Genomic DNA, 15,662 nt, shown 5'->3' with positions numbered 1-15,662 from the left:
CATTTAAGGGCAGCACAGTTACAGTTAGTGTAGCGGTTAGAACAATTCCCTTACGGCGCCAGCAACCCAGGTTCAAATCTGACCCTGTCTGTAAAGTTTGTACGCTTTTCCCGTACAGAGGTAGAAGAATTTCTTATGTTCTTAGACATTTCATGTCTTGGTACTCACCGAGGGCTGTGATTGTCTGGAGGTTTGCACGAGGAAAGTGCAGTTTATCATGCATGCTATGGCGTTTGTTAGGTACCACCGTTGTACTGACATTGTTAATGGATGCTTCCTCCTGAATCTCTGCTGTTAGCTGACCATTTTGTTGCACAGAGCCACCTAGCAGTAAAAAAAAATTAGAAAGGTCTCATGCAGCTACTTGTCTAATTTTTGTTTTCAATGCACACACAGACATACACAAGATAACTACATTTTTTATATAAAATGACTTTAATCCTTTTGTCCCGAGGAAAGGTGAAGCCAATGTCCATGGGTCAAGCACAGCTGGAGGAGCCTGCTGCTTCACAGACACCTACATTCGATCCTGATTCCTATATCTTGTTTCACAGATATGTGGTCGCAATTCTAAGATTACAACCTAGAACTTCTGCTTGTGTGGAGTTTGCACCCTCTCAAATAGAGGGTGTTGTTTCTGGATGCTCTGGCTTCCTGCTATATCCCAATGCATTCAGTTTGGTACGTTAATTCACCCCTAGTGAGTGGGTGAATAGTGGAATGAGGGGGAGGGGGGTAATATAGGGAGAATAAAATGGGGTGGGCATAAGATTTGTGTAAATGCAATTGATGATGATGTCAGGGGTAAGTTTTTTTTGTTTTCTGGGTTTTTTTTATATATACAGAAGCAGTGGGTGCATGGAATGCATTGCCAGGGGTGGTGGTGGAGGTTGGTACAATACGGACATTCAAAAGACTCTTAGACAGGCACATGGATGAAAGAAAAGCAAAGGGTTATGGGTTTGAGGAAGGGAAGGTTTAGTTTGTTCAGTAGGTTTATATAGCTGTCAAGGCTTTGATAGCTCAGTGGTTAGAGCACTGGTCTTGTAAACCAGGGGCAGTGTGTCTGTTTCTGCTGGGGCCTTATTCCTGAGAGGGGCACTGAAAAAGTGGCGACTCTGTCTTCCTTATGATAGATAAAAGAATTTTATGTATGTTACATTACAAATGTAGTATTATGTGACAATAATGGAACCTTTATCTTTTGGTCAGCACAGCATTGTGGGCCAAAGGGCCTATACTGTGGTGTAACGTTCTGTATAAGGAGTGGCTAAAACTGCTTCTCTCTCAATGACCTCACTTCAGGCTTACTTTTGGAAATTCCACAAGGGTAAAGCATTTTTGAAGGTGGTATTAAGTAGCTCTTCAATCTACTCCAATGGGATCCTATGAATTAAAACCAGCCTCTTTCAGAGTGAACTTAAGAAATACTTTGCTGCACAGAGGTGAAACTTTGGAATTTGCTTCCATAAACAGATCAACAGTTAATTTTAATATCTGAAATTGGCAAAGACACAAAAGGATGTAAAGTGCAGATGGGTGCACTGAGCTTGGTCACAGCTGGAGGAACTATAAGCACTGGTCTTATAAACCAGGGGCTGTCTGTCTGTTTCTGCTGGGGCCTTATTTCTGAGAGGGACACTGGAAAAAGTGTATACACAGGAACCAGGAAGAAAAATTGATCTGCTGCTGTTTGTGGAGTAAACGTGGCCTCCCTGCTTGTCTGGAATGAGTGTATTGCATGTGGTCACATGTCCTCCCTGTCTGAAACTTATTCAGAAGTCACATCACCTGTCAATCAAGGTTGGATTCTGGCCACCCATAAATGAACACCTTGCCATTGGTTAATTTAAATCATCTAAGGTAATTATTGGCTAGAAGCACTGTATATAACATTGATGCATAGCACATTCTTTCTCTCTGCCTTGTGGTCCAACCCCAAGACATTGCTCCTGTGGACATCGCTGGAAGTGTCGCACATAAGGTGTGCACTACACTAAAGCTGAGCTGTAGTATTGTGACAGATCAATACTTGCAGGGAGCTGCACCCCCTTTAATTAGGGAACTGAGTGTGTGTAAGAGTCCCCATTTTTAGTGTGTGAGCATGTTGAGTATAGGTTTACCGCTGTCAGAGTCCAACCGAAGTCTAAGGTGAATGTATCAACGCTTAAGTGAAATAGTGGTCAAGTACCAATTAATGTTCTCCCCTGTTTGTTTCCCATGTGTTAATAAAAATTATGCGTGATTGTAACACTTGTGTCCAGACTCGTCTCTCTGTGAATCCACCGAACCTTATACTCTTCCCAACACAACATCTGCTAATGTCACAACTTCACATTTAATAAGATCAGACCAGAATCACAAATTATCCTTCCTCTTGCTACAGGAATCCATTCCTCACCTTCTCTTTAAATAAAACCAACTTGTTTTTGCTCTCTGTTCTACCAAAGGATTTCTGTCCTCGTGTGAAACGTTTCTCTTCCTTCAGATGGTGCTAGACCTGCAATATTTCCAGCATTTTCTGCTTTGATTTTAGATTTAATGCTCTGCAGTTTTTGATTTTTACACAGCATCTCACTTACTGAAGGTAGGTGGTGAACATGCATCTTACCATTCAGCACTTCCATTTCAGGCTCTTCCCCCTCTGGTCCCTTGTGCAGCCGCTTAGCCTTGCGTCGCTTTTTGCAGTAGAACATGAGACCCAGCACATTGATAATGTAGGCAACTGCAGCTCCAACAGACAGGCCAATCGTCTGAATCATCTTGTACGGAGTATGCTGCTTGTCGTTGTCCCCGTGAGCAGCTGGCTTTTCTGCAGGAATATGCAAAGAGAGGTCACAAAGCAAAGTTCGGATTTTGTACAATACTTGCAATTCACACGCAAGTCTGAAGTGGTGATAACTGTGCAGATCATCGTCAATACACACCGACAACGTAAAGGAAAGCATCCCTGTGCTGGATGTTGCAATTGTTGCCAGCAATGCACGTGTACTTCCCTGTATCCTCCGCATTGACGTCATAGATTATCAATGAACCATTCTCCGCTTTCCGAACTCTGTGATAAAATATTCGGGAACACACGATTAAAAGAATCAAGTTAAACAAGAAAGTCTGTCATGATTGTAATTTAAAACACAATGAGAAACTCAGCAGGTCATGCAGCATTCTTCATGTCACAAAGATACATCACCATCATTTTAGGCCTGAGCCCTTTGTCAAGTTCTGAGCAAAAAGCAGGCAGACGCCTGAATAAAATGGTTGGGGGAGGACCACACCCCCATAGACAGGAGGTCATAGGTGGAAAAGGTGGGAAGGCAGAAAAGAAGAAGGCAAAGAAGTGATGGGGGAGAGGAATTGGATGACTCGGTCAAGGCTGGTTGAGAGGTTAGTGTTTAAGACAACACTGCCAGCCTGCTTGTGTGCCAAACTGGCAAGTTGGTTCACATTGCCTGCATTAGTAGTGGAGCACATCATACCTTTGGGAGCCCTTGCTGGAGTCCAAGATCTTCTCTTTCACTTTCCAATGAATGCTGGGTCGTGGCTCCCCCGTGGCTTGACAGTTTAGCACTGTCATGTATCCCTGGTATACGGTTGTGTTCTCGGGCTCCATCTTAAACTTTGGCAAGACTGGGGAAAGACACAGAGATGTGTGGTGGACAGGAATGGGAAGGGATGTGGGTTGCAAGCCACTGTTCCTTTACCACCCACCCCCTTCTCATTTAGACTCATTTCACAAGCAAGTCATTGGTTCTCTTTTTGTCACCAAGTACCTCCAGGACTTCAAGTTCCAGAGAATCAAGGTGGGATATAGCGACTGGATGTTTGATTCAGATTAGATTCCAGATTTGTTATCAGAGTACATAGATGACATCACATACAACCCTGAGATTATTTTTCTGCAGGTGAGGAAGAATTACCACTGATTGGTGGAGCAACAAAAAATGTATACAATGTACAGACGTAAACAAATAAATAACTGTAAACAGATAACAAATGGAAACAAATTGAATGAGCAATACAATAAAAAAATTAATAAAGTGCACAATGAGCTCCTGATTGAGCTTGTTATTGAGGAAACTGATGGTGGCAGCAGCGAGAACAGAGGACAAGCTGGGTGGTAAAAGTGCTTGATGATCGCTGCTGCTCTCCAACGGCAGTTTTCTCTGTAGTGGGGAGGTTTTGGCCTGTGATGTCCTGGGCTGCGTCCACTACCTTTTGGAGGGCTTTACGCTCAGGGGTAATGGTATCCCCAGATCAAACCGTGATGCAGCTGGTCAGCACACTTTCCAGCTGTTGTGATGTAATGTATTATGCTGACTGCTTGCTATTGGTTATAACTGTAGATTAGCTCCACCCTACTGGTATAACAGATGGTGTAACGTATCCCACTGACCAGTAGAGGTGGCTTCTTCTGTTAATAAAAGCCTATAAGTATGATACAAGTCTGGTCTTTGCCTATGGCATATCAATTTTATTAACAGAAGAAAAATCATGGATACTTCCCCGAAACCTGAAAGACTTGAGACAGATCACGATGTCACCTGAGCCGAAGAAAAGTTCCACCACGCTCCAATGCTTTGAAGAGTACATGCGAAAGAACAATGTTGTGTAAGACGCAGAGAAGATGGACCATTCCATGGCTCTCCTTGGAGACGTCTGTGGTCACAGAGGTAGCTGGCTACCAGACCGTAGTGAATTTCCTTAAAGCCTACTGTGATATGTCTCAGAACACCCTGTACGTAAGACACCAACTTCACATTCGGAAGCAACAAGCAGGTGAGAGCGTAGATGTTTTCGTGCTCACCCTGAAGGGGCTATCCAGGGACTGTGTCTGCGCTGCCGTGAGTCCCTGATGTTAGACGCGTTCATAAGCGGTCTGGAATCCGGATACGTTAGATAACGTCTACTGGAGACTCCGGGCTTGACTTTTAATGCGGCTCTGCAACAAGCGAAGTTGCTCCAAACGGCGTTACAAGGGGCGAAAGCATTTGAGCAAGGGAGAAATGCCGAAGTAGCACCCCTCAGATCGACCTGTAGTGAAGACTCACTACTGAGCTCGACAAAACCGCGACGCAAAAGCCGGTCCCCGAAATGTTACTTCTGTGGCTTGGCTCTACATGCCTGGAACTGGTGCCCTGCATGCCAAGATACCTGCGCAAACTGTGGGAAGAAGGGCCATTGGGCCAGAGCTTGCCGACCTAGAGTGTTGACACCTGGAACTTGTGGCAAGCAGAAGAAGAAGGAGAAGGGTAAGCAGCACTCAAGCGCTGATACTAAGCAAAGTCGTCGTCATAACGCCACAACGCTGAGCTGGAGAGTCAATGACTCATCAAATCCGACCTCAGCTTCTTTGACTTCTTCTGAATCGTCCAGTGGATCAACCAGTGACGAGGCAAGGCCCTATATGCCAATGCCAGAAGGGGATCCAATCCTGGCATCCATGAAGGTAAACCAAGATAAATCCTACGACCTGCAGCCGTCCACAATGAAAATGGAGATAAATGGGCAGCCTATTAACTGTTTATTTGATTCGGGCAGTACAGAGTTACATCCACCCTTCTATCGCTAGAGCTCTAAATCTTGAGTTATACCCATCTCAGCACACAATCACAATGGCTTGCTCAGGACTAGAACAAGATACGACAAGTTATTGCAAAATTAATTTAAAATACATGACAATGAGTATTCTGATTTCAAGATTTCTGTACTCCCCGGCCTATGTGCTCCAATGCTTCTGGGTCTAGACATCCAATGAGAAATGAAAAGTATCATACTGGCGTTTAATGGCCCCTTGCCATCCATCACCGTCTCGCCAAAGAAGTTTTGTGGTTTGTCTACATTAAAAATTATACCCCCTTGTCTCTTAACTAATTTGACCTCGGATTGTAAGCCTATAGCTACAAAAAGTAGACGCTACAGCAAAGAAGACAAACTCTTTAATAAAGACGAGGTTCAGAACTTGTTAAAGGAAAACATCATCGAGCACATCACAAGTCCTTGGCGCGCTCAAGTAGTAATGGTCAGAAACGGCGCAAAACCTAGAATGGTCATAGATTACAGCCAAACTATAAACAGATTCACTCAACAAGACGCTTACCCCCCTGTCTCGCATTTCAGACATGATTACTCAAATTGCTCAATATGAGATGTACTCTACTACTGATCTGAAATCAGCTTACCACCAGGTTCCCATCCTTAAGGATAAAAGGCAGTTCACTGCTTTTGAGGCAGATCGTAAACTCTTCCAGTTTAAGAGAATTCCTTTTGGCGTCACTAACGGAGTATCAGTTTTTCAAAGAGAAATGGATAAGTTAGTGGACACCTATAAGTTGCAGGCCACTTTTCCTTACCTGAACAATGTTACCGTCTGTGGCAAAGACACGAATGATCATGATCGAAATTTGCAACGGTTCCTCCAAGTTGCCAAATCCTTGCGTTTAACTCTAAATAATGACAAGTGTGTGTACCGCACAAAGCAACTGCCAATATTAGGCTACATAGTAAGTAAGGGAGAAATTAGTCCAGACCCTGAGAGAATGTGACCACTCATGGAGCTGCCCCCCCCCTTCACAAAGCAAAAGGCCCTCAAGCGTTGCTTAGGATTTTTCTCCTACTACACTCAGTGGGTACCACATTATGCAGACAAAGCACGACCACTTTTTAAAACCACCAATTTTCCTCTGAATGATGAGGTTCTCTGAGCTTTTAAAAACATTAAGCAAGATATAGCTAAGGCCTCCATGTCTGCAATTGATGAGGATTTAACTTTCCAAGTGGTATCGGATGCATCTGATTTTGCTCTAGCTGCCACACTAAATCAAGCTGGCAAACCTATAGTCTTCTTTTCTCGCCAGAATTAAAACACTCATCCATTGAAAAGGAAGCACAAGCTATCTGCTGCTGGAGACACTTCTTTGCTGGCAGGAAGTTCACCTTGTTAACTAATCAGAAATCTGTTGCCTTCATGTTCAACACTAAATTGAAAAGCAAGATTAAAAATGATAAGATTATGAGATGGTGCATCGAACTTTCTACTTATGACTATGACATACTCTATCGTCCAGGAAATTTCAATGATCCCCCAGATGCTCTCTCTCTCGTGCATCTTGTGCGAGTCTGCAGTTAGACAGATTAAAAGTTCTTCATGAAGAACTGTGCCACCTGGGGGGTCACCAGACTTTATCCCTGTGTGAAATCTCTCAATCTGCCCTATACAGTAGAGGATGTGAGTACCCTAACTGGATGATGCCCTGTTTGTGCTGAATGCAAAGCTCCTTTTTACAAACCCTCACCTTCCTCATTGATCAAAGCTTCTAGACCCTTTGAACGTCGATTTTAAAGTGTAGATTTTAAAGGACCACTGCCTTCAAATATTAGACACGTTTACTTTCTTAGTGTTATTGATGAATTCTCTCGTTTCCCTTTCGCTATCCCTTGTACTAATGTTTCTGCTGGTTCTGTAATTAAATATCTTGATTCCATTTTTAGTATTTTTGGTTATCCAAATTTCATTGATAGTGACAGAGGTTCGGCTTTTATGAGCTCGGAGCTTCGGCAATATCTTCTTGACAGAGGTATTGCCACAAGTCATACTACCAGTTGTTTTTTTTGTTTGTCACTTTCTCGCACCAGGATGTAGTCCAGGAGGTGCCAGTGTTTGGATCGGGGATGCATCCAGGTGGTCTTAAGGCTGTCCCTCTGCTGAAAAAGGGTGTTTGTAATGACAAGCCGCTGTTCTGCGCAGAGCTCCAACAGGAGGCGCCCATTGTCGTTGCACTTGCCGACGCCATGCTTGCCCAGGATTCCTGGCCAGGTTTCTGAGTCTTTGCCGACACGAGCGTTGAAGTCGCCCAGGATGACAACCTTGTCGGCTGTAGGGGTACGTTGGATGAGGTTGCGCAGGTCGGTGTAGAACTTGTTCTTTTCTGCTGGTTCCGCCTGGAGGGTTGGAGCATAGACACTGATGAGGGTGATGTGACGCTTGTTTTGAAGTGGGAGTCGCATGGACATGATTCGGTCCGAGAGGCCTGTCGGAAGGTTTTCGAGTTTGGAGGCAATGAAGCTCTTGACCATGAAGCCTACACCAGATAGGCGTCGTTCATCCGAAGGCTTGCCAGACCAGTAGAGTGTGTAGCCCGCGCCGCGTTCTTGGAAGCTGCCTACATCTGCCAGGCGGACTTCACTGAGAGCGGCTATGTCGATGTCAAGTCTGAGGAGTTCATGTGCAATGAGGGCAGACCGACGTTCAGGTCGATGGCTGTCAGTCTTATCTAGCATGGTTCTGATGTTCCAGCATGCTAGCTTGAGTTTGTGAGCATCTTTTGAGGGGGAGGACGTGGAGGGGGAGGACGTGGAGGGGGAGGACGTGGAGGGGGAGGACGTGGAGGGGGAGGACGTGGAGGGGGAGGACGTGGAGGGGGAGGACGTGGAGGGGGAGGACGTGGAGGGGGAGGACGTGGAGGGGGAGGACGTGGAGGGGGAGGACGTGGAGGGGGAGGACGTGGAGGGGGAGGACGTGGAGGGGGAGGACGTGGAGGGGGAGGACGTGGACCTGTCCTCGGGCCTGCGCAAAGGAGCTTTTAGGTGGAGTGCAGTGCGCGCAGTACTGGCCCCACCCTTTACACCCATGGTTCGTGTGCCGTGGCCAAGCAAGCTGGGACGTGGCAGCGAGGTCCTTGGGTCGTAGGTTTTATATCGGAGTGGCCTTCTCCTATGCAGGTTTCTTACCCGGGCTGGAGGGGCCTGCCTCCCCTCCTAGGTCGGTCCATACTGCCCGGACCGGGGCCTCCGTCTGCCTCACTCGACCGAGGCCGGGGCCGCCGTCTCCCCCTTGCTCCTGCCCGTATCGGGCCGCCGCCGTCTACCCTTCGCCCGGACCGGGGCCGGGGCCGCCGCTGCTCTCCCTGTGCCCGGACTGGGGCCGCCGCCTCCCCCTTGCTCCTGCCCGTATCGGGGCCGCCGCCGTCTACCCTTCGCCCGGACCGGGGCCGGGGCCGCCGCTGCTCTCCCTGTGCCCGGGGAAATGGGCAAGTTGAACGCAGCAATGGTACAATCTGGAAAGCTGTTACCATGGCACTCCAGTCAAAAGGTCTCCCCGCCAGCCGCTGGCAAGAAGTGTTACCTGAAGCTTTGAACTCTATCTGTACTTTACTTTGCACATCAACTAGTGAAATGCCTCATCAGCATTTGTTTTCTTTTCCCAAAAAGTCGAAGACTGGATCAACCTTGCCAGCCTGGCTTTCTAGATCTGGAGAAGTTTTACTGAGAAAGCATGTGAGACAGAGCAAGGTGGACCCTTTAGTTGAGTGCCTACAACTGTTTCATGCTAACTCGCAATATGCTCATATTGCTTTTCCTGATGGGAGACGAGACACTGTTTCCCTTAGGGACCTTGCTTCACCAGGGGTTCTGCCTACAGCTTCTAACCATTTTCCCACTTCCACTAGTCTCCCTTTGCCCTCCTCAGAACAGCATCTCTCTGTTCCTGAAATTCAGTCAGTTACACACGGAGACTTACCCCAAACAATACCTGCTACTAATCAATTCTTATCTGCTGAAAAAGCAGTTTCTCTTGTAAGCTTACAGGAGCCACATCAAGTTGTTTTGCACTGGTTTCAGAGAGTTTCAAGGCCGCCCCAACGGCTTACTTATGGTAAGTTTGAATTGCTGCATTTCTCAGATTTTTGTTTGACTACTGATTTTCTCTTTTCTTCTGTAGTGCTTTTAACCCTTTTGATTTCCTTTTTACTTTTACTTAAAATTGGTTAATTTTAGGGGGGGGTGGTGAATGTATTCTGCTGACTGCTTGCTATTGGTTATGACTGTAGATTGGCTCCACCCTACTAGTATAACAGATGGTGCATCTTATCCCACTGATCAGTAGAGGTGGCTTCTTCTGTTAATAAAACCCTATAGTATGATACAAGTCTGGTCTTTGCCTATGGCATATCAACAGCACACAAGTAGAAATTTGCCAGGGTTTCTGGTGTCATACCAAACCACCACAAACTTCTGAGGAAGTAGGGGCACTGACGTGCTTTCTTCATGATGCCATTGGTGTGCTGGGTCAAGGAAAGATCCTCAAAGATAGTGACTCCCAAGAACTTGGTCTCACCTTCTCCACCTCTGATCCCTCAAATAATCACTGGATCATATACCTCTGGTTTTCCCTTCCTTTTTTTTTTTTTTTTAATTTTTTTATTTTTCACACCATAAATCACATTAGCCATGATATGGTTTTCCCTTCCTGAAGTCAACAATCAACTCCTTAGTTTTGGTGACATTGAGTCCAAGGTTGTTGTCAGTGCACCATTCAGCCAAGTTTTCAAGCTCCCTACAGTACAGTGACTTATCGCCTTTCTTTGTACAACCCACTACTATGGTATCGTCTACAAATCTGTAGATGGTGTTACTGTCATACCGAGCCACACAATCGTTGGTGTAAAGTGAGTACAGCAGGGGACTAAGAACATAGCCCTGTGGTGCTCCGGTACTGATGGAGATTGTGGAAGAGATGTTCTTACCAATTCTCACTGATTATGGTCTGGAGGTGAGGAAATCCATGATCCTATTACACAGTTGGGCATTGAGTCCCAGGTCTTGGAGTTTGCTGATCTGTTTTGAGGGGATGATGGTGTTAATTGCCGAACTGTAGACGATAAAGAGCTACAGGATGCTTCCTGATGAATGCATCTTTGCTGTCCAGGTGTTCCAGGGCTTTGTGTCGAGCCACTGAGATGGCATCCACCATAACCTGGTTGCTATGATAGGCAAACTGGAACGTATTCATGTCCCTGCTCAGATAGGAGCTGATATACTTCAACACCAGCTTTTCAAAGCACCATCATTGTTGATGTAAGTGCTACTGGCCGATAGTCATTAAGGCAGGTTACTGCACTCGTCTTGGGTACCAGTATGATTGGCACCTGTTTGAAAGAGATGGGTACCATGCCCTGCTGGAGTGAATTGAAAATATCCATGAATACATTGATAAGTTGGTCAGCACAGATTTTTAATACTTGGCCAGGTACTCTGTTCAGACCAGATGCTTTCCTCAAATTCACTCTCCTGAAGGCAGCACATATTCGTCCTCGGATACAGGCAGGATAGGATCATCAGGGGATGTGGAGAGATGGTTCTTGCTGTTACTGTGGTCAAATAGGGCATAGAAGGCATTAAACTTTCCCATCTGCTACTGTACCGGATTTGGTTTTGTAGCAGATTATGGCAAAAAAATTTGAAATATAAATCATAGCTGATCTTTTACCTCAGTAGCATTTACTAACACCTCACTGATTTCCTTCATATCCTAAAATCTATCAGTAATTTGGGCCATCTATTAAATTTAACAAGTAGGACAGGAAGAGGCTATTCAGCCTTCACTTATTCAACACTATTCAGCTGCTCAATCCAGTTCTATAGCAACAGACCATTCAGCCCACCCATCACACATTTCCCCTCCCCTACTTTTCCTGTTTTGTCCAAACCCATCCAGTGCACAAGAATCAAGATACCTTCATGCCATAAAGACCAATGGGAAGATGTGTCCTTTGATTTAAAACTGTAAAATGTGAAGACAAGGAGGCACCTCATTCAGATACTGTTTAAACTGTCACTTTATATGTGAAAGATTAGAACAAAAGGACTAGAAAAGCAGGAGTTGGCCATCTGGCCTGTCGAGTGTGCTCTGTGGTCCACCATTCGTAAAAAGTATGCCTCGTTTAGCCATGGGCTCAGCTCGACTTGCCGGCCTGTTCTACGTAACCCTTAATTTTAAAACCCCTCATCCTCCAATTCTTCAAAAATTTGTGTACATTCAATGAGGCAGCCTCAGCTGATGCTTGGGCAGAGAATTCCAAAGATTCACTACTCTCTGGGAGAAGCAGTTCCTCCTTTCCCCAGTACCTTGAAGCTATGTCCACTAGTTCTAGCCTCACACCAGTTGAAACAACCTCTCTGCTTCTTTATTATCTCTTCCCTTTTATACCTTTTTACAATTTTATTTACAACACAGTAGAAGCCGATTCCAGCCAATTGCACTCAAATTAACCGAAAGCCTCGTACATTTTGGAGGGTGGGAGGAAACCAGAGCAGACACGGGGAGAACGTACAAATTCCGGATTCGAACCTGGGCCACTGGTACTGTAATAGTGCCATGCTAACTGCTATGTTAATCATATATATTATTCCCCCCTTCTCACCCTTCTGAACTACAATGAGTATAGTTCCAGGCTATTCAATTTCTCCTCACACTATAGCCCATTCAATTCTGGAATCAACCTGGTGAACCTCCTCTACACACATCCAAAGCCAGTATATCCTTCAAGTAAGGAGACTAGAACTACACACAGTAATCTAGGTACAGCCTTACTGGTACCCTGTACAGTGGTAGCAGAAACTCCCAGTTTCAAATGCAATCCCTCCAACATCTCACTTGCCGTCCTGATGACTTGTGGCACCTGCAAGCTATCTTTTTGCGATTCACGTCCAAGCACTCCTGGGTATCTCTAAACAACAGCAATCTGCAATGTTTCACATGTAAATAACAGTCTGATCTACTATTTTTCTTTCATGATGAACGCATGTTTACTGAAGATTAACCTGAAGTACACAACTTCCTATAAATATTAATGTTTTATTTGCCCCAAACACATCTGGCTTCAATCAGTGGAGTTAATTCAATAACAAATTACATCAGGAAAGCATTGGGCACCAAACAAGATCATTTGTTTGGTCAAGATTCGCTGGAACCTCTGCTCAATTCAGTGGGCTGATCAATTTAGGGTTCATGCTACTGACTGCGTCGCCAGATCCATCTCCAACAGTGTCATTAAGTTTGCAGATGACCCAACAGTCGTTGGCCTCATCAGCATCAACAATTATGTGTTGCACTGCAGGGAAGTGCAGGAAAATCTCGTGAAATGGTGTGAGAGGAACAACCTGAGTCTCAACGTGGACAAGTTGAAAGAGATTATTCTAGACTTCAAGAGGACTAGGAACGACTACCTTCCATTACACATCAACAACTCTGAGAAGAGAGCAGAGAGCACCAAGTTCTTTGCAGTTCACTTAACTGGTGACCTACTGAGGACACTCAACATCTCCTCACTTGTCAGGAAGACTGAAGTGGGCAAGGCTATTGGGCACCATTATGTCAACATTCTATACAAGCTCCATCGAGAGCATCCTGACCAATTGTATCACAGTGTGATATGGTTGCTGAAGAGAAATGGATTGGATAGGAGGACAAGGCACAGGACCATAAGAGTGGCAAGAATCTCCCTCCCACCACCCCCTCCCCCATCGACGTGCTCTACCGGGATCGTTGAGGACCTCTTTCACCTTACACATAGCATCAGTTGCTCCCATCAGGGAAGAGATACAGGAGCATCAGAGCCAGCATGACCAGGCTAAGGAACAGCTTCTTCCCAAGGGAGGTAAGAATGATGAATGACCAAAGGAACTGCTCCCACTAACCATCTGAGACTCCTAAGTACAAAGCAATATTTATTTATGCATTATTTGTCTGTATTTGAGTAATTTCTGATTGTGTGTTTGCATGTTTTTGCACTGGGGACCGGAAAATGCTGTTTTGTTGGGTAGTACTTGTACAACCAGGTGGCAATAAACTAAATTTGACTTGAATTTAACAGGTCAATGCCTGAAAACATCATACCTGCAACAATGAGGCGGACGGATGCGCGGATTTTCCCTTGACTGTTTGATGCAACGCAGGTATATTGTCCAGCATCATCTTTGGTTACATTGGTGAAATGCAATAATCCAGCTTCTTGCCTAACGTGAGGGGATATACGACTGCCATCTGCATCATTAGAAGGAAGAGAAGTTATTCTGATGTGAAATAAAAAGGGCATAATCCAACACTGCGCAGACAAAATGGAAGCAAACGCTTGTCAGGCTTATTTGACTGACAGGGTGAGTAGTCGAGTCACAAGAAGTGAGAGTGACCACAACTTCCTTAGCTTCAATACAGCTAAGGAAAAGGATATAAACAGTCAAAAAGGGGAAGTGCTAATTATGAAGGGATGAGGCAGGAACTAGCCAAAATAAATTGGAAACAGATGTTTAAGGGATAAAGCACAGAAGTAATGTGGAGGAAGTTTAGGGACCACTTGTGCAGGGTTCAAGATAGGTTTGTCCCACTGGGACAAGGAAAAGATGGTAGGAAAAGGGAACTTTTCAGGCAACAAGAGGAAGAAGCAAGCATACATTAGATAAAGGAAGCAGGGAAACAGGAGAGCTTTAAGGAGGCATGAGAAGGCCTAGGTATGTATAATTAAGGAGAACCCCAAGGCATTTTATGCATATCTGAAGAACAGAAGAATAACAAGAATGAAGATGGGACTGCTAAAGGATAAGGGAGGCAACGTTCCTGGAGGCAGAGAAAGTTGGGGAGGTCCTAAATGAAATCTTTGCATCAACATTCACAAGAGAAAAGGACCTTGATCATGGTGAGGTTGAAATCCGAACAGCCTGTCTGCAGGACAATGTGAAGATTAAGGAAGTGAAAGTGTTGGATCTTCTTAAAAACATCAGATTGGATAAGTCACCAGGGCAAGACGTGATGTATCAGGCAGGCTGCTAAGGGAAGTGAGAGAAAAGATAGCTAGGGCAGTAGCTATGATCTTTGAATCCTCTTTCGCTGCAGGAGAGGTACCGGAGGATTGGAGAATGGCAAATGTAGTCCCCCTTGTTTAAAAAAAAGATAATATTTTTCCTTGAACATATGGAGCTCATATTTACAGTATGTTGGTTTGAAGGTGTAAGGGATTCTTGAAGGCCCGAACTATTGGTAACCCTTAACTCTATTTTTTTTAAATATAATTTTTTATTTAGTACTTCACCATGAACCACGTCAGTAATATATACAAATATTCAGCATTAAAATATACGCAGTGACATTTTCATTTTTTCCCCCCTTCCCCCCACTCTCTATAATTTAAAGCAGGAATGAAAGAAAAGGAAGAAGAAATAATAAACGATAGAAGAACACAAAAGAGAAGAAAAAGAAATCGTGCTGTCCAATATTTAATATTTAATTATTTTCATAGTTGTAACTTATCACTTCAAGAGATGGAGGTCTGAAATTGGCAGTTTCTCATATACTCAATGGTTCCTAATTTTGTTCCAATAAAGCATATTTGTCTTTTAGATTGTAGGAATTTTTTTTCTAATGGAATACACTTGTTCATTTCTATGTATCATTGTTGTATTTTTAAGGTTGCTTCTGTTTTCCAAGTTATCATTATACACTTTGTTGCTGCGCGTGCAATCGTAATAAATCCTTTTTGAACCCTATCTAATTTTACACGTAATTCTTTATCTTTTATGTTGTTTAACAGGAAGAATTTTGGGACTTTTGGTGTCCTATTTTTTGTAAATCTATTTAATATTAGATTTTCTTTTTCTTTGGCTTGGCTTCGCGGACGAAGATTTATGGAGGGGTATGTCCACGTCTGCTGTAGGCTCGTTGGTGACTGACAAGTCCAATGCGGGACAGGCAGGCACAGTTGCAGCAGTTGCGAGGGAAAATTGGTTGGTTGGGATTGGGTGTTGGGTTTTTCCTTCTTTGTCTTTTATCAGTGAGGTGGGCTCTGCGGTTTTCTTCAAAGGAGGTTGCTGCCCGCTGAACTGTGAGGCGC

At 44.5% G+C, this 15,662-nt stretch overlaps 1 protein-coding gene across 2 annotated transcripts in view; it reads right to left on the bottom strand.

Annotated features, from left to right (window-relative positions):
* LOC138737212 (inactive tyrosine-protein kinase 7-like) overlaps positions 1 to 15,662 on the bottom strand; it is a 315,556-nt gene that overhangs the window by 41,007 nt on the left and 258,887 nt on the right. For both annotated transcript variants that reach the window (XM_069887883.1, XM_069887885.1), the window contains 5 exons: positions 13,676 to 13,822; positions 3,477 to 3,627; positions 2,928 to 3,055; positions 2,612 to 2,812; positions 169 to 324 (listed from right to left, as the gene is read on the bottom strand). In XM_069887883.1, coding sequence (XP_069743984.1) covers positions 169 to 324; positions 2,612 to 2,812; positions 2,928 to 3,055; positions 3,477 to 3,627; positions 13,676 to 13,822 — 783 coding nt within the window. The remainder of the gene's footprint in view (positions 1 to 168; positions 325 to 2,611; positions 2,813 to 2,927; positions 3,056 to 3,476; positions 3,628 to 13,675; positions 13,823 to 15,662) is intronic.

This window comes from Narcine bancroftii, chromosome 6 (assembly GCF_036971445.1).
Source record: "Narcine bancroftii isolate sNarBan1 chromosome 6, sNarBan1.hap1, whole genome shotgun sequence".
Classification (NCBI taxonomy): Eukaryota; Metazoa; Chordata; class Chondrichthyes; order Torpediniformes; family Narcinidae; genus Narcine; species Narcine bancroftii.
The sequence above is the reverse complement of the archived record's forward strand: the minus strand, read 5'-3'. Positions and strand labels throughout refer to the sequence as shown.